General features: G+C 35.3%; 1 protein-coding gene across 2 annotated transcripts in view; it reads right to left on the bottom strand.

Moving 5' to 3' along the window:
- The window catches only part of PPA2 (inorganic pyrophosphatase 2), a 1,020,900-nt gene that overhangs the window by 18,510 nt on the left and 982,838 nt on the right, over positions 1 to 19,552 (bottom strand). For both annotated transcript variants that reach the window (XM_050791496.1, XM_050791497.1), the window contains 2 exons: positions 13,122 to 13,249; positions 10,320 to 10,405 (listed from right to left, as the gene is read on the bottom strand). In XM_050791496.1, the coding sequence (XP_050647453.1) occupies positions 10,320 to 10,405; positions 13,122 to 13,249 (214 nt within the window). The remainder of the gene's footprint in view (positions 1 to 10,319; positions 10,406 to 13,121; positions 13,250 to 19,552) is intronic.

Genomic DNA, 19,552 nt, shown 5'->3' with positions numbered 1-19,552 from the left:
AAAATGAAACTATGAATAGGAATATCAGAAAACAATGACAATATTTAAGCCAGCACAGTAAAATTTAAAAGTATTTAAAATTTTATTTTAATTTTAAAAATTAAAAAAAATTAAAAAAATATCTCTGATAAAATGTCTTGACAAGTAACCAGTAGTGGATATCTTGGGAAAGTAAACTGACCCTGCTATTTTTTCACCTTAAAAAAATATATGAGCGGTTGGGTGCGGTGGCTCACGCCAGTAATCCCAGAACTTTGGGAGGCCAAGGTGGGCAGATTAGCTGAGGTCAGGAGTTTGAGACCAGTCTAGCTAGCATGGTGAAACCCCATCTCTATTATAAATACAAAAATTAGCCAGTCATGGTGGCACACACTTGTAATCCCAGCTCCTTGGGAAGCTGAGGCAGGGGAATCACTTGAACCTGGGTGGTGGAGGTTGCAGTGAGCCGAGATGGCGCCACTGCACTCCAGCCTGGGTGACAGAGTGAGGCAATGTCTCAAAAATATATATATACATATATATATATATAATATATATGTATGTATCTATGTATATGTATATATAAAATAGGATGATACATAAAAATAATCCTAATAGAATGAAAGATTACTAAGTTTCTTCTATTTACCAAATAGGCTCTTCGATCAGCTAAAAACAGTGCCAACATCCTCACTCATGTCCTTTCAGTCAATAATATATGTAATCTAGCTTGTAAGAACATATATGTATGTAAATATGTGTGTGCACATACATATATGTACTTTACCCCCTCTTGGATTTAATAATTTGTACTTTGAATGTTTAAAAGTGTAATAAAAGGCATGATACCAAGAAATATTTTTATTTTTTCTGAACTGGCCTTCATGTAAAAATAGTTGTTTAACATTGATTCATATTTATTAGCCAATTCAAAAAAATCATACTACTTGTCAGGGACTTTTCTAGATGCTGGAGACACAATACTGAATCATGCAGCCCCCTAAGGAGCTTTTAATCTTTAAGATTCTTTTTAGTTCTCAAACTATGACTATGACCTGCCAGGGGAAAAGCAGTATAATCATTTAAAGGAGGGATGACTAAGCTTTTAGTGCCCACTATAAACGAAACTTAAAAAAAAAAAAAAAACTAAAAAGAATGCACTGCTTTCCTTTTTATATTAAGATACTAAATATTATATTTTAAATGTATAAATGTTATATGACCTATATACACCTTTGTTGACCAAAACAAGATGATATTAGAGCAAAAAATCAGTAAAACCAAAAATGCTGTGTACAACAAACCCAAATTACATACAAAAATAATAAAGTATATTAGTAGACAGATAATAGTGCTTTAGTGAAGGGAAAACCATTTTTTTCAAGTAAATCTCAAATCAAATAATGGCCCACAGTTATAATCCTCAAAGACAGTGTCCAGGATAAAGATATGTCAAGGCTTTTTATTCTAAAGCAAAGTGGTCAAGAAAAAGGGAGAGAGAAAATTTAAAGAGATCAGAATGACAAAAATTTTAGACCATAACCTCCAGAGTTTATAGAAGGAAGTGACCTTGGGATAAATGTACACAAAGGCAAAACAACTGAGGCTATCAATACATGAAAAAGTATCATATTCCTGGTACCAAAACAGACATATAGACCAATGGAACCCCAGAAATAACACCACGCATCTACAACCATCTGAGCTTCAACAAACCTGACGAAAACAAGCAATGGGGAAATGATTCCCTATTTAATAAATGGTGCTGGGAAAACTGGCTAGCCATATGCAGAAAACTGAAATTGGACCCCTTCTTTACACCTTATACAAAAAACTAACTCGAGATGGATTAAAGACTTAAATGTAAAAACCAAAAACCATACAAACCCTAGAAGAAAACCTAGGCAATATAATTTAGGACATAGGCATGGGCAAAGAGTTAATGATTAAAACACAAAAAGCAATTGCAACAAAAGCCAAAATTGGTAAGTGGGATCTAATTAAACTAAAGAGCTTCTGCACAGCAAAAGAAATTAGCATCAGGGTGAACAGACAACCTAGAAAATGGGAGAAAATGTTTGCAATCTATCCATCTGACAAAGGGCTAATATCCAGAATCCACAAAGAACTTAAATAAATTTACAAGAAAAAAAAAACCATTAAAAAGTGGGCAAAGGATAGGAACACACATTTCTTGAAAGAAGACATTTATGCAGCCAACAAACATATGAAAAAAAGCTCATCATCACTGATCATTAGAGAAATACAAATCAAAACCACAATGAGATACTACTTGATGCCATGAATGGCAATTATTAAAATGGCAATTATTAAGAATGGCAATTATTAAAAAGTCAAGAAACAACAGATGATGCTGAGGCTGTGGGGAAATAGGAATGCTTTTACACTGTTGGTGGGAGTGTAAATTTGTTCAACCATTGTGGAAGACAGTGTGGCAATTCCTCAAGGACCTAGAACCAGAAATACCATTTGACCCAGCAATCCCATTACTGGGTATATATCCAAAGAAATATAAATCATTCTATTATTAAGACTCACGTGCACGTATGTTTATTGCAGCACTATTCACAATAGCAAAGACATGGAACCAACCCAAATGCCCATCAGTGATGGAATGGATAAAGAAAATCTGGTACATATACATCATAGGATACTATGAAGCCATAAAAAGAAATGAGGTCAGGTCCTTTGCAGGGACGTGGATGAAGCTGGAAGCCATCATCCTCAGCAAACTAATGCAGGTGCAGAAAACCAAACACTGCATGTTCTCACTTACAAGTGGGAGCTGAACAATCAGAACACATGGTCACAGGGAAGGGAACAACACACACTGGGCCTGTTGGTGGGGGGAAGGGAGGGAGATTATCAGGACAAATGGCTGATGCAGGCAGGGCTTAACACCTAGGTGATGGGTTGATGGGTGCAGCAAACCACCACGGAACATGTACACCTATGTCAACAAACCTGTACGTTCTGCACATGTATCCCGGAACTTAAGGTAAAAAAAAAAAAAAAAAAAAAAAGGAAGTGCGAGATTAAATATACCTTTCTCTAGGAATGTAAAAAGAAACAACTTCAAGACCTAAATAATTTAGATGAATTGAATATATTTATTTATTCAGTAAGCATATTTAGACTGCCTACTATGTCAAGTCCTATCAAGTGCTGAGGTAAAAACTCAATACAAAGTGTTAAAAAAAAAATCCGGCCGGGCGCGGTGGCTCACGCCTGTAATCCCAGCACTTTGGGAGGCCGAGGCGGGCGGATCACAAGGTCAGGAGATCGAGACCATGGTGAAACCCCGTCTCTACTAAAAATAGAAAAAATTAGCCGGGCGCAGGGGCGGGCGCCTGTAGTCCCAGCTACTCGGGAGGCTGAGGCAGGAGAATGGCGTGAACCCGGGAGGCGGAGCTTGCAGTGAGCCGAGATTGTGCCACTGCACTCCAGCCTGGGCGACAGAGAGAGACTCCGTCTAAAAAAAAAATAAAATAGAATAAAAAAATAAAATTCCACCCCCAGTTCTACATAGAGGTATGTACAGCAGTGATACAACAGCCCAACAAAAATGAAACTGTGCAGAGATGACATCTAAACTGCTTCTTCAAAAATATGAAGATGTCCACTGAAGACAGACAAGGGGATAGGAAGGAAGAGCCCAAGAGGCTGGAGGGCAGGTTTGGACACATTGTTTAAGAACAGAAGGGTTGGATGAAATCCCATTTTTGAAGGGAATCATAAGGTGTTTTTAGGCATAAAAATGAGTCATATTCATACTTTTGAAAGATAATTCTGGCAGTACTATATAGAATATGTTAAACAGGAGAATGATTGTTAATAAAAAAAGTTTATGAGCAAAGAAATGCTAAGCAACTGAATTAGTGCAGTTCCCCCCCCTCCCCGGAAATGTCTGGATTAATTTTATTACATTGTAATGGTTTGCACTTTAAATGTAAGGATAATACTAAATTTCCAGTTGGCCATTATTCTCTTCTTCCCTTTAGGCTTTTTGAATTAAAATATTAAGAAAGCGATTTGCTCAATTCATCTTGTCAGAATTTATAGCCAAATTCATAAAATGTGCAAACATTTTATAAGAAAGTTTACAAGGTATGTTAATAATTATATTCATGCATTGTAAGTGTACTACCTTTTTAAAAAATCACTTTTGATTCTATAAAGTGAATTAAAATGCCTTGTATCTATTCAAAACTAAAGGTGACATTAAATGACATTTTAGAGGCCCATGTTGAAAATGAGCTAATAAAGCCAATTAATCCATACTAAATATTAAAGAAACACGTTTCCTCTTTTTGAAAGCTACAAGACACTAAATTCACCGGTTCCCTTATATTAAAATTTTCAGTTTAATTCTTTAAACTAGTGCTTTTCATGGACAAATACAAATGTTAGCACTAAGAGCCATTTTCATACCCAAAACTGAAAACTTCATGCACATGGACATCAGAATAAAAAATGATGCAAATATTTAATATGAAGTGACTTTTGGCATCTGCGTTCCCTGAATAGAAAAGAGGGTTCCCTTTATGTCAGGCATTGCAACAGCCAGAATGGGACTTTTATGAATTCAGGAGTTGACCCACACTGCATCTACTCTGAGAATAATAACCATGTTAAACTTGGAATTCATTAAGTATTCTCTCTCCATAGTAGTAATAACAAACAACAACAACAAGAAGAAGAATAATAATAGCTAACACTTAAGTAGCTTTTACTCTGGACCAGGCACTATTTGAAGCACTTTCTATTTATTTTATTTTATTTTATTTATTTTTTTAAAAAGTATTATTATACTTTAAATTCTAGGGTACGTGTGCACAACGTGCAGGTTTGTTACGTATGTATACATGTGCCATGTTGGTGACCAATGAAACAGAACAGAGCCCTCAGAAATAATACCACACATCTACAGCCATCTGATCTTTGACAAACCTGACAAAAACAAGAAAGGGGGAAAGGATTCCCTATTTAATAAATGGTGCTGGGAAAATTGGCTAGCCATAAGTAGAAAGCTGAAACTGGATCCTTTCCTTACTCCTTATACAAAAATTAATTCAAGATGGATTACAGACTTACATATTAGACCTAAAACCATAAAAACCCTAGAAGAAAACCTAGGCAACACCATTCAGGACATAGGCATGGGCAAAGACTTCATGTCTAAAACACCAAAAGCAACGGCAATGAAAGCCAAAATTGACAAATGGGATCTCATTAAACTAAAGAGCTTCTGCACAGCAAAAGAAACTACCATCAGAGTGAACAAGCAACCTACAGAATGGGAGAAAATTTTTGCAATCTACTCATCTGACAAAGGGCTAATATCCAGAACCTACAAAGAACTCAAACAAATTTTCAAGAAAAAAGCAAACAATCCTATCAAAAAGTGGGCAAAGGATATGAACAGACATTTCTCAAAAGAAGACATTCATGCAGCCAATAGACACATGAAAAAATGCTCATCATCACTCGCCATCAGAGAAAAGCAATCAAAACCACAATGAGATACCATCTCACAGCAGTTAGAATGGCGATCATTAAAAAATCAGGAAACAATAGGTGCTGGAGAGGATGTGGAGAAATAGGAACACTTTTACACTGTTGGTGGGACTGTAAACTGGTTCAACCATTGTGGAAAACAGTGTGGTGATTCCTCAAGGATCTAGAACTAGAAATATCATTTGACCCAGCCATCCCATTACTGGGTATATACCCAGAGGATTATAAATCATGCTGCTATAAAGACACATGCACACATATGTTTATTGCAGCACTATTCACAATGTCAAAGACTTGGAATCAACCCAAATGTCCATCAGTGACAGACTGGATTAAGAAAATGTGGCACATATACACCATGGAATACTATGCAGCCATAAAAAAGGATGAGTTTGTGTCCCTTGTGGGGAGGGAGCAGGGGGGAGGGTAGCATTAGGAGATAGACCTAATTTAAATTAGTGCAGTTTTACAGCTAGAACGCACCCAAGAATCAATCAAAACTTGGAAAATATGTAAGACAGATGGATCAAAATAAATAATGGTTAATAAAATAAAGTAGTAAACACAATAGTACATTTCTGATTTCTTAATAAGGTATATCAACTGGTTGAAGAGAGAGTGGGAGAGGACTGAAGAATAAACTCAAATGTCAAAAAATGACTTCTCCCAGAATCGAGTTTAAAGTTTTCTTAGGTAAGACTAGAAATAATAAAATTCTCTCTGTTAAAAGAATATTTAGCTTTCAGAGTAAACACTCAGCAGTGGAAAAAATAAACAACAACAACAACAACAAAAAACTTATTCTGAGAAAGAGAATTTTCAAGGAATCAATTAAAAGAACTTAATAAATGCAGTGCTCCTGAAAAGAGAAGAGTCACTACCTGGATTAAAAAAAAAAACAAAAACAAGGCTAGGAGTGGTGGCTCACGCCTGTAATCCCAGCAGTTTGGGAGACTGAGGCAGGTGGATCACCTGCGGTCAGGAGTTTGAGACCAGCCTGGCCAACATGGTGAAACCTCGTCTCTACTAAAAATACAAAAATTGGCCAGGCATGGTGGCGGGTGCCTGTAATCCCAGCTACTTGGGAGGCTGAGGCAGGAGAACTGCTTGAGCCCGGGAGGCGGAGGTTGTGGTGAGCTGAGATTGCACCACTGCACTCCAGCCTGGGCAATAGAGTGAGACTCTGCCTCGGAAAAAAAAAAAAAAAAAAAAAAAAAAAAAAAAAAAAATTGTTGGCTTTAAAATATTATTCAACAATTTACTCCAACAGATATTTATTGAGTAGCTACTACATGCCAGGCATTAGGAATATAAAGATGAATAAGGCATCTTTATTCATCTGCTCTTGAGGAACTTATATTCTAGAGAAGAAGATAAATTCATGAACCAAGTACTTAATAACTGTGACAGATGTAATGACGAAAATCCGCAGAGAACAAGGAATACAGAGAGTACTAGCATTTCAACTAGCAAACTATATGAGGGAATGTTTCCTAGAGAAGACAAAGTAAAAATTAAATCTTAAAAGATGAGTAACATGGCCAGTTCAAGAAATGAGAAGATAATCATGGCAAAGGAAACAAAATGAATAAAGGCCTAAAGATCACTACAAGCACAGTGTTTGTGAGGAGTGACAAGTGGCCTTCAGTTATTGTAACACAAAATAGGAGACGAAGTGATGGAAAATGAGGCAAGAAAGGTTATCTAAATCTTGGAAGGCCTTGTTTGTTTTTCCATGAGAACAAGTTTGGATTTTATGATTCTTAAGGCCAGGCACAGTGGCTCACACCTGTAATCCCAGCACTTTGGGAGGCTGAGGTGGGTGGATTGCTTGAGCCCAGGAGTTTGTGACTATCCCTAGCAACTTAGCAAGATCCTGTCTATACAAAAAATTTAAAAAGTAGCCAGGTATGGTGGTGCATGCCTATACTTGGGAGGCTGAGGTGGGAGGATCACTTAACTCTGGGAGGTCGAGGCTGCAGTGAGTCATGTTCGCGCCCCTGCACTCCAGCCTGGGCAACAGAGCAAGACATTGTCTCAAATAATAATAATAATGATAATAATAATTATAATACAGTTCTTAAGCAGAGAGGCTCATCAGAATCACATGGGGGGCTTGAAAAACATACATGTTTAGACTCTACCTCCTAAAGATACTAATACTCTAGGTTTAAAGAAGGGGACAATGCATCTGCGTTCTCTAACAATTTCCCTGCTTAATACTGTGTATTACATATACATTGAGAGAATGTCTACAATAGTTTGGACCTAAACTGAACTGAGTGAGAAAAATGGGTTTCAAAAAGGAAGGCAGAGGAAGCTTGCCAATCTATAATGGTACAGTTTAAGGAATTAAGAAAGAAAGGCAATTCATTATAGAAAGGCAAAAGAAATAAAAACTAACAACTCTGACTACATTTCCAAATTAAGTTATGATAAAAAAAAATAAGAGAAATATGGATTAAAATAAGTTAAAATTCTGAAGATCTTGACTTTAAATTTTCTAGATGCATATGATGTATATACTGAAACTTACATCCTAAAAATTCTTACACTAAAAAAAGTTATTTTGTTGTAAAAAATGTAGAGGAGGTAAAAGAACATAGCTATTAAGAGAGTAAGGTTTAGGCCAGGTGTGGTGGCTCATGCCTGTACTTCCAGCACTTTGGGAGGCCGAGGCGAGCGATCACTTGAGGCCAGGAATTCGAGACCAGACTGGCCAACATGGAGAAACTCAGTCTCTACTAAAAATACAAAAATTAGCCAGGCGTGGTTTCAGGCTGACGTAATCCCAGCTACTTAAGAGGCAGGAGAATTGCAAATCACTTGAACCTGGGAGGCGGAGGTTGCAGTGGGCCAAGATCGCACCACTGTGCTCCAACTTGGGCAACAGAGCAAGACTCCATCTCAAAAAAAAAGAGAGTATGGTTTAAATCCTGGCTCCACCATGCATTGTGTGACCTTCGGTAAGTTACCTAAATCTTTATGTGGACTCAATTTCTTCATGTGTAAAATGGAGATAACAATACATATTTTATAGGATTCTTGAGTATTAATTACATAACATATATAAATCACTCAGAACCTGGAACATAGTATAGAGTTAATAAATGTTAACTCTTAATGTAATCCTTATCATTATTCAAGAGGCTACAGCAAAATGATTCCAGAGTTTAGAAATAAAGTTACCTTCACAGTAAGGATAATTAGACTCAGTACAGAAGGAATGAATTCAAGTTATAGATATACTAACCAAACAAAGGTCTCTGGCTCTGTAGCTGAGGAAACCTGGGGAAACACTCAAGTCTCATCAAAGACTGCATAAGCGTTTTAGAAAATGTGATCAGGAAGGAGATAAGACAAGCAAAGAGCAAGCAAATATTTCCTCTGACAGTCAGAGACCCTCCCCTTCGTACTGGAGGGACTCATTACACTGTAGTCTTAATTTTAGACCATACAGAATAGCTCAGTCCACCATTTACTAGGATAGACAAGACTAGAGGACATTCAATCATATCCAGCTTTGCTGTGAATAAAATATATTATTTATATTAGAAACAATTACCTACAGTTTAAGATTATGCTTAAAAAAAAAAAAGAGTGCTCTGCATACGAGGTAAGAAAAAAGGGAGAAGGCCAAGGAGTTGACAGTGTTTCTTTAGTAAGCAAGAGAAACAAAGTCAGTATCTTGAATGCCAAGCATTTGTGTTGTAGGCAAAACGGGCCTTCTTGATGACTTAGGTAAAATATTCCTTGAGATTAAGTAATTCTTTACTCCATCTGATTACCTTATTCTAGTGATTTCTTTAAAGACCCTCTTGATTCCCAGACTGTGCTCAGAGAGCGCAGGGACTTTATCGTATTCATAGTAATATCTTTAGTACCCCCACAGGACTGCTTTTGCCTCCTATACTTAGACTTACCAAGAGCCAGTTGTTTTTGTTCCTAAATGTGTTTGTCAATTGTACTTGTTACTATAATTTCAAAATTTTAGTATTAATTATGTTCACAGATGAACTGTGAAAGAGTGTGGAAGAACTGTTTCTATGAACATTAAGTAGGTTATAAAACTATCGAGGCTTTAAACAATACCGAGGCCCTAAAAAGCCTCAATAAAGGTGAATCACTACAAAAATTTGATATCAAATTGGGTGTGGATAACATAGTTTAAATGATTTTTTAAAAAGAACTTTAAAAATCTGTCAGGGATTTTAAGCTATAAGGAGTTTAAGGAGTACAGAATCTTTATTTTCTTTATGTTATGTTAGAGTATATACAAAATCTATATGGAAATGATATTAAAAGGGACTCAGCCCTATATCCAAAAATGGGTGAATATGCATTTCACCCATTTAACATGTTTTAACATGTTTTAAATTACATGTTTGATTTATGTTACTATTAATTCCTCTTAATCAACTAGTGATCATGATGAATAAGAAGGCTTTTACTTTCTAAGAAATTATATGGTTGTTATCAGATTAAAAAAAACATATAGATTTACATGTTGAAAAATTGCATTTTTCATCTTTGCACAATGTATTTCAATTAAATGTTCATTTATTTGTCAGTATTCCCACTAAATTATAAATCCCTTGAGAAAAAGGATCATGTCAATTCCTAGTTTAATAGTGCCCAACACTTAGTAATGCTCAATAGGTAGATACTCTGTATTGTTTACATTAAAAAAAAAAACATGAAATTTTCTTTTAAAAAAAATCTGAAATCTGAGTATTATGTGGCTGTTTAATACCAATTAATAATAAAATAGTGTTACTTACATAGAAAGGACAAATTCTTACCAATTTATAGCTCCTCCATTACACTTCTTCATAAGCAATGCTTTCCAACATTGATGAGTGGATTTAATAACTTCAAGAGCAAAAGCCTAGCTCCAAACAAACAAATAAAAAAAAGACGTATTTAATATCAGTCACATTGTTACACTAACACAAAACTAATCTTGTGATGACAGTTAACTGTTAAGAGCATGAAACTCCAGAGTCAGGCAAAGCTTGGTATAAATTCTGGCTTCCTTATTTGTCAGCTGTGTGACTTTGGGCAGGTTACTTAAGCTCGCTAAGTCTCAATTTCTTCATCTATGAAGTAGAATGTAATAGGGATAATCTACATCAGGGTTGGCAAACTAGGGCCTATGGGTCAAATCCAGCCTGCCCCCTGTAAAGTTTTACTGAACAGTCACATTTGTTTGTGTTTGGCCTACGGCCTGCTCTAGTGCTGCAATAGCAGAGTTGAGCAGCTGTGACAGAAATCATACGATCTGTGAAGCCTAAAATATTTTCTATATGACGCATTACAGAAACAAGTTTGCCAACCCCTGATCTAAGTCACAGAGTTGTTGAAACAGTAAGTAAGATGACATGTGTAAAGTGCTTAACCCAGTACCCGGCTTGTCAGTAAGCATGCACCCATTAATTTCAGCATCATCAAAACTGCAGGCAGTCTAAATGTAGTTTTTCAAAGTAATTTTAGACTATCCACTGTCTGAAAGTAGTATATCTCCTTGACATTTATGACATTGTCTAAAAATGCATTAGCAACAACAGATACACCTCTTGTTGGATATACATCCAGTAAGAACATCTAAAGAAAACTTGCTTTATAATTCCAAAGCAGAAAGTTCTGTAGAGTTTTTTCCCAAAAAATGTTGCTCGTTTTCCTTATGGAGAGTCCCTACTGGTTAGTTCAAACTCCTTTCTTCTCCAATGATAACTACACACATTATGATAATAAAGAAACCAAAGAATCTTGGGAACTGAGACACAGTAATAATGGGAAATTTATCCTCTGAAAAGAGAATTTCTCTCAGGTCTTCTATTGCCTGCGATGGAGGACGGCTTATATCTTAATGAGATAGTGTTGGGCGGGGATCTCACTTCAGATACAGGACAAGAAATCTCATACATTATCTGATTATGTAAGGATAGATTTTTAATCCAATTATTTGGATAAGTGTGATTATTTAGAACCAATTTCAATACCTGCTTAAAGGAGTTGCAAGAAAAACCCAGAATAAAAGAAAGGAGCCATCTTTCCAACCATGTTAAAGAGGCACAAATTAATTCTTGAGTTATGCCCTGCTATGGTTTGAGGGGATTTGTCCTCTCAAATCTCGTTCAAATCGATCCCCAATGTTGGAAGTGAGGCCTAATGGGAGGTGTATGGATCATGGGGGTGGATCCCTCATGAATGGCTTGGTGCCTCCTCAGAGTAATGAGTGAGTTCTTGCTCTGTTAGTTCCCACAAGAACTGATTGTTAAAAAGAGCCTGGGCACCTTCCACCTCTCTCACTTGCTTCCTCTCTCACCCTGTGGCATGCCTGCTCCCCTTTTGTCTTTTGGCATGATTGGAAGCTTTCTGAGGTCCTTACCAGAAGCAGATGCCAGCACCATGCTTCTGGTATACCCTGTAGGACTGTGAGCTAAATAAACCTTTTCTTTATAAATTACCCAGCCTCAGCAATTCTTTCATAGCAATACTAAAGGAACTAAGGCTCTATATTTTAAATAGCAGTAGTAAAAAGCAATGCATAAAATAATTATTTTCTGGAGAAGTTGTATAAATGACCTCATCTTTATACAGAAAAGAATTACTATTTGTCAAAACAAACGAAAACCAAAAACTACCTCATTCTTTACAAATTTGTGACTTAGCAGACTTACCCTGAGGCAATAAGGAGACACAAAACTACTATATAGGTTTGAAATTTCAATTATCTCAATAATAAAATGTAAATTTTTTAAAGAAAAAATAATGTATTGTATAAATGTTTAATCCTTTCAGGAAGATAATTTAGTCTAAAATAATAATTTTATATTTACATTTAATAATCCCAAAGCCCTCAAAATTTGAAGGATTCTTTTAATGTGCCTTCAAAAAAAAAAACACTGAGTCCAGCAATCAATTCTTTTACAGCAAAATACCCATCATAAATTTTAAGTTTTCATTAACATGCCTTATTTCACTTAAAAACATACTTACTGTTATCCACTTAAAAGTTGGTTTCAAATATTCAACTTACCTAGTGGTAATAACTTTAAAAAAAATTCCATGTTTTAGACTTTAACTCCTTGGCCTATTCTCTCCATTTATGTCATATTAGAGATGCTTTGTGGTAACTCTGTGGTATTCTAATAGAAAAATCCTATGACAGTAAGATAATTCAGGTGTCCTTTCAATTGTTAAGCAGCTTAGTTCCGTCGTGGTAGAATGAACACTTAGGAGGGAGCGCCCTACGGATTTATATAAAGGGTGCATAACTTTCTCTTCCACAAAACAGTAAATAGAAAGTTTTTCTATGTACACAATTTGCAAAATTAGACTGATCATGAAATTTGTTCTTTTTCTAACATGTAGGAGCTATAGACAGATAGATGGACACAGATATTGTTCAGCCTTGGTGATTCACTTAGAGAGATCTTCTGAAGCAAAATTTAAATAATAAAATAATGTTTTTAAATATGTAAGTCAGTAAAAAGCACTTTTCTTACCATACTATATATACATATTCACATAAGAAACTCCCCAAGTGAAATGAGTATTGTACGGGAGGTACATTTTAAAATAAAGATTCTCATCTTCACCTTGTTTTTGAATTCTCCATTAAAAGCAAACTGGTTTTCTGGTTTTCCATCTGGTACCTTATATAATCTAAACCAATTAAGAGTAGCTTCTAGGTAACCTGGTTTGAACTTCTCAACATCATCAATATCTGTAAAGAAAAAACAAAAAGATGTTTTGTTAAGAACCAAAATTAATTCCATTTAGTGGCAGAGCATTGGACTGAGGGAGCCAGGAAACATGGGGCCCAGTCTAACCGGCAGCACAATTGATTATGATACCTAGAGCAGCATCACCATTGATATGTATATCACCTTCAGACTTTCGTGTTTTCGTATGTATAATACTATTCCTGCACGCTACAAACATTTACAAAGCATCTTCAGACAATGTGCTATGTATGGGGAATAAATGGATGGATACAACAAAATTCTTTTCATCAAGATACTTGGAGTTTTTACCTCAGGGAAAGAGACAAAGAGTTAAATTGCAATTAAAATGCAATGAGATTTTAACAGAGGTAAACATGAGCAATGTTAATGTCATAGAAGAGGGAGTAAAAGAAAGCATTATAAAAGTGAGAAGTACATCACAAACTGGACAAGAGGGGAAAAGGTAGAAGGAACAGCACACATAAAAGCAAGGGACTATATTTTAGAATATACAAAGATGGTTCTGCATGGCTAGAGCATCACTGTTAGGAGGGAGGGGAGAAGGAGGAAACACCTAGGAGAAGCCAGTCACTGAGGATCATATACACAGTAATCTCCCTTTATCCACAGTTTTGTTTTCTGCAGTTTCAGTTACCTACGGTCAACTGAATCCAAAAATATTAAATGGAAAATTCCATAAATAAACAATTCGTAAGTTTTAAATTGCATACCATTCTGAGTAGCCTGATGAAATCTTGCGCTGTCCTGCTCCATCCTGCCTAAGACATGAATCATGCCTTTGCCCACTGTGGCCGCATTCTATATGCTACCCGCCATTAGTCACTTAGCAGCTTTCTCAGTTAGCAGATCCACTGTCTTGGTATGGCAGTGCTTGTGTTCAATTAACCCTTATTTTGATTCAGAATGGCCACAAAGCACAAGAGTAATGGTGCTGTAATTTTATTACAGTATATTGTCACAGTATATTGTATTGTATACAATATATTTGTTACAGCATATTGTTAAAATGATTCTGTTTTGTAATTAACAAAACAAACAGGGATGTTTTGCAAAAATTAATAAATACTGAGTTCATTGAACGTACGGTTTTCTTATTCAGAGGGGAAAAAAATCTTTTAGTCTACTGACAGTGAGTATCTAGAAATGCAATTTAATCAATGCCCAAGATAAATAATTTTCTAGGCCGGGTGCAGTGGCTCACGCCTGTAATCCCAGCACTTTGAGATCACCTGAGGTCAGGGGTTCCGACCAGTCTGGCCAACATGGTGAAACCCCGTATCTACTAAAAATACAAAAATAATTAGCTGGGCATAGTGGTGCTTGCCTGTAGTCCAAGCTACTCAGAAGGCTGAGGCAGGACAAATGCTTTAGTCCAGGAGGTGGAGGTTGCAGTCAGCCAAGATCATGCCACTGAACTCCAGCCTGGGCAACAAAGCAATAAATAACTTTCTGTTGCTTAAGTCTGATTTATGACTTCATCATTGTACCTTACTCAGACTATCATTTTCTGTTCCACTGTATATAACTTATACAAATCATATAACTTTTATATGATTTTTGTTATTTAACTCACTGACTTCCAAGGAGAAAATGAAAGCTAATTATCTAATATCTATCTCAATCTAGGAGGCTTTCTCCCCAAAAGTCATAAAGAGGAACCCATTAAGCAAAGACACTAATTAGGAAAAAACCTGAAAATTTTATAATGGAAATAGGAAGTATAACTCTCCAAATATAAGCTAAACTTTTCCATTCTCAACTAATTATACCCTAGGAGAAAACAGCTGCACTGTCCCAAATAACAAAACAAAAAAATTACAGTAAGATATTTAAACACTTTTAAAACCTCAATAGCAAATGCCTGAAGCCAAATTCTTACATCCAATGCCAATAGTCAGTTCAATAACCCCTCTGAAATTATAAAGTTCCAGCTAAAGTATATAAACTTATTTGTGGTTTATGAAAAGCATACATAGATATATATAAAACTTAAACTTGTTCCTCATGAAATTCCTGAGAGTTAAGAACAAGTATGTTTACATTCAACATAAGAAAACTACAGCTAAGATAGTTGAAAAGGTTTGCCAAAATCTATCCAACTCACTCATGATAGAACTCCTATTACATAAATACAAGACTTCTAATTCCATGACTTCTGCTTTTTCTTCTATACTGCATAGTAACATTGCCTAAAGGTTTTATTTACATTTAAAAAACGTAAGTAAAGATGTATTTTTTCAGTTTTACTGTGATAAAATATCCATAACATAAAACTTGCCATGTTAAGCATTTTTAAGTGTATAATTCAGTGACATTAAGTATGTCTACAATTTTGTGCATCCATCAACACTATCCATTTGTAGGACATCTTTGATTAGATACATTTTTTACAATCTATGTTATTTTAGAAAAGTGGCAATTCTCTAGTAGTCATTTATTCCCACTTGTGGAATTAATTTTATAGGAATTTTAAAGATGAACTAATCCAATAAAGTTAGGATAATCTGGAAAAGCTATATATGTAATCAAGCTAAATCTATTTCAGTTTCTAATGTTGATTACAAATTAAGCTCTTTTAATCGAACTCTACTTGATCAACTTACTGGACTGATTAGTAAAGACTCTACTTCTGTAGAACATTCTGATTAATATTCACATGTTATGTATGCTGACTCTGGCAGAGTACTCTAGAATGAAGCCAAAGTTTTGTTTCCATCAGTTAAGTTTTAGCTTTACCAAGCATCAGGTGTGTTTATTGCCAAACCATTTATGCTAACTGTATCTTTTATTATGAGATGTAATTAAATATTACATAAACCAGTGAATTTATGAGTACAAAAAAGTTTTTGTCTTTATGAAGTTAATTTGAATGTTCTGAAAGAATTCAATAAAACGTTGCTAAAAATATCTGTTGTCAAATTAAGCCTAGAGCTAGGTGCCATGGCATGCCCCTAATCCCAGCTACATGGGAAGCTGAGGTGGGAGGATTGCTTGAGCCTAGGAGTTCGAGACCATTCTGGGCAACATAGTGAGACCCTATCTAAAAAAAAAAAAAAAAAAAAAAAAAAAAAAAAATAGACCTGGGTAGGAAAACAGTTAGATATTAGGAGGAAAAAGAAAAAAACATAAAAATCTGCAGTTAGGCACATAGGCTGCTTTGCAAGTAAGGTAAGAAGAGAATTTTAGATATGAGAGGTCAGGGATATCCTCTGGTGAAATCATTTTAGTAGAGTCTTGGATGAACTGTGGGAGCAACTAATTCAGGTATCTGAAAGCAGTACAGTCTGGGAGGAAGACAGTAAATGCAAATATTCTGAAGTAAGGGTGTGCTTTTAACATTTCAGGGAGAGAGTAAGAAGTCATAGCTAGAGCACAGTGAAAAAACAGAAAGAATTAGGAGATAAGATTAGAGAAGCAGCCATAGTCCAGTCACAAAGGACTCTAAGGGCCATACTAAGGACTACAGCTTTAACTTTGGGATGGTTTTGGGCAGAGGAGTAAATGTTTTACGATCTTTCTATCTGTTGTGTAAAGAAAAGACTACATAGAGGAAAAAAAGGAAGCTGGAAGTCCAATAAGGGGCTGCTAAGAGTCTACTTAGGTGAACTATGATGAGGGCTTAGACAAACGTAGTTGTATGGAGATAGTGATGATTGGTAAGATTTTGGATATTTTTTACAAAGTAAAACTAAGAGGAATTACCAATGGAAAAAAAATAACAATAATAAACCAGTAAAGATGGGACTTACATGAGATTCAAAGTATCAAAGAGCAGAAAAGGACAAGCCTGTAACATTAATAACCTAAATTAAAGTAAAACTAAAAGCAGTCCTCAAAATTTCTTTTTTCTCTTTCTTTCTCTTTTTCTTTCTCTCTCTCTCTCTCTCTCTCTTTCTTTCTCTCTCTCTCTCTCTTTTCACAGTGTCTTGCTCTATCACATAGGCTGGAGTGCAGTGTGCAATCACAGCTCACTGCAACCTTGACTTCCAGGGATCAATCAATTAACCCACTTCGATTTCCAAGAAGCTAGGACTACAAGTGTGCAACACCATGCTTGGTCTTGTTTTTTTTTTGTTTGTTTGTTTTGTTTTGTTTTTCAGTAGAGTTGCTTTGTTTTGTTTTAGTCACTCTTTTACCCAGGCTGGTCTTGAACTCCTGGGCTCCTCCTGCCTTCGTTTCCCAAAGTGTTGGGATTACAAGTGTGAGCCACCATGCCACCCAGCCCATCACCCCAGATTTTTAAAAAAGGCTTTATAAAGAGTGTCATAACTTCTGACAAATAGTGTGCAGTCATGATTTACTTTCAAATTTGAAAGTTTAATTAACAAAGATTATATAGAATCTCCCTAAGGGAACGTTTATATTAAAACTATAAAAATACATTTTATAAATAATCATTTTTCTATATAAATACATTGAAAATATCATAAATTTCTCTCTAAAATTCCAGTTGAAAAACAGGTAATAATGAAGCAATATAACAGAAAAATCTTAAGATTCCATTGGGTTTTTCCAAGTTCAGAGCTCTCATTTTAATTTAGTTTTTCTTAACTAACTTCGGTTTATGTTTCTATAAAAGAAAACCTAAACTTACCTACCATTTTATCTCTGTAGACATGAGATAAATCTAACACAACATGTTCTAAGAGAAACGTTTATGACTTATTTTTTCCCTTCACTGGGGATACTGTATATCTTTCATATAACCAAATTTCCTTTCCATATAAACCAATTCACTTGTTTCTAAAATCTAATTAGAAAATTCTTTCTACTCTTTTTTTTTTAATCCAAAAACACACTCTGTTAAACCAATGGGAGTTTCTAATCTCATGCGTTTGCCAAGACTTCAATATTACCCAAACTTCAGAATAAAACATACTTTACAAGTAAGTTAATAGTAACGATATGACTTCAAAAGCCAAATTGATAAGGTATATTTTATATATGCAGACCATGAACAGTATACATGAGAGAAATCTAGAGAAAGTATGAGACCTATTTAATCTAGAGACATATTAAAACAATAAGCTTTAAAAATAATTATATACCAAAAACAAAGAAAATGTTAATAAATTTTAAACATAAGGAAATTAAGACAACACATTCTATAAGTACAATATAATAAATTTAAAGATCAACAATAAACAAATTAAAAAACTCTTGCCTACTGAAAAAGAACCACCTCCTGTCCCCTGATTTTTTAAATATAATTAAACATAAATATTAAAAGGATATAAAGAAGAAAAAGTCTTATTAAATAAATAACTTTTGGGTCCAAAAGAAAATAAAAACTCTAAAAATATTCAGAAAATAATGACATTGAGAACACTCAGGAAGTTTCTAAGAAGAACTAAAGAAAAACATGTTTGGAATCAGACAGCACTAAGTTTAAATTCCATTTCTGGTACTTACATATTGTATCACCTTGGGGAAAATATACTACCTTGTTTCTTCAAATCCAGAACGGGGAAGAAGAAATCAAGGTTGTTATGTGGATTAAATAATGGGTGAAAGTCACCAAATAAAAGGGAATAATTCTTAACAAATATCAATAATTCTCTCTCCAATTCCCCAAAACTTTGTCTATGAATGCAACCAAAGTTATACTTACAGGCAAATTAATAACCTTAAAAGCTTTTATCTTTCAAAAATAAATATACAAACATGAATTAATTTTTAGAAAAATACTAAACAGATTTTCATTAATACTGAGTTACTTTAATTTGCATAATGTTCCTGACAAATCAAGGTAGGTAGGCATAGTTATAAACAAACACAGGCCGGGCGCGGTGGCTCAAGCCTGTAATCCCAGCACTTTGGGAGGCCGAGACGGGCGGATCACGAGGTCAGGAGTTCGAGACCATCCTGGCTAACACGGTGAAACCCCGTCTCTACTAAAAAATACAAAAAACTAGCCGGGCGAGGTGGCGGGCGCCTGTAGTCCCGGCTACTCGGGAGGCTGAGGCAGGAGAATGGCGTAAAAACCCGGGAGGCAGAGCTTGCAGTGAGCTGAGATCCAGCCACTGCACTCCAGCCTGGGCGACACAGCAAGACTCCGTCTCAAAAAAAAAAAAAAAAAAAAACAAACACAAAGACTAAAAATAACATATAAAAGGTATCTGGGCATACATATATACACATACACACACATATTTATTAATAACTTTTTGCTATACACATACAGTTTTTCACTTAAAGACCCTAAATGAATTTGTAATTAATTTCTTATTTAACAACAGACGTGCTTACTTTTATCCCTAATATTATTATAATTTAGTTCT

This window comes from Macaca thibetana, chromosome 5, assembly GCF_024542745.1.
Source record: "Macaca thibetana thibetana isolate TM-01 chromosome 5, ASM2454274v1, whole genome shotgun sequence".
NCBI lineage: Eukaryota > Metazoa > Chordata > Mammalia > Primates > Cercopithecidae > Macaca > Macaca thibetana.
Note: the sequence above shows the minus strand (reverse complement) of the source record. Positions and strands in the feature narration are given on the sequence as shown.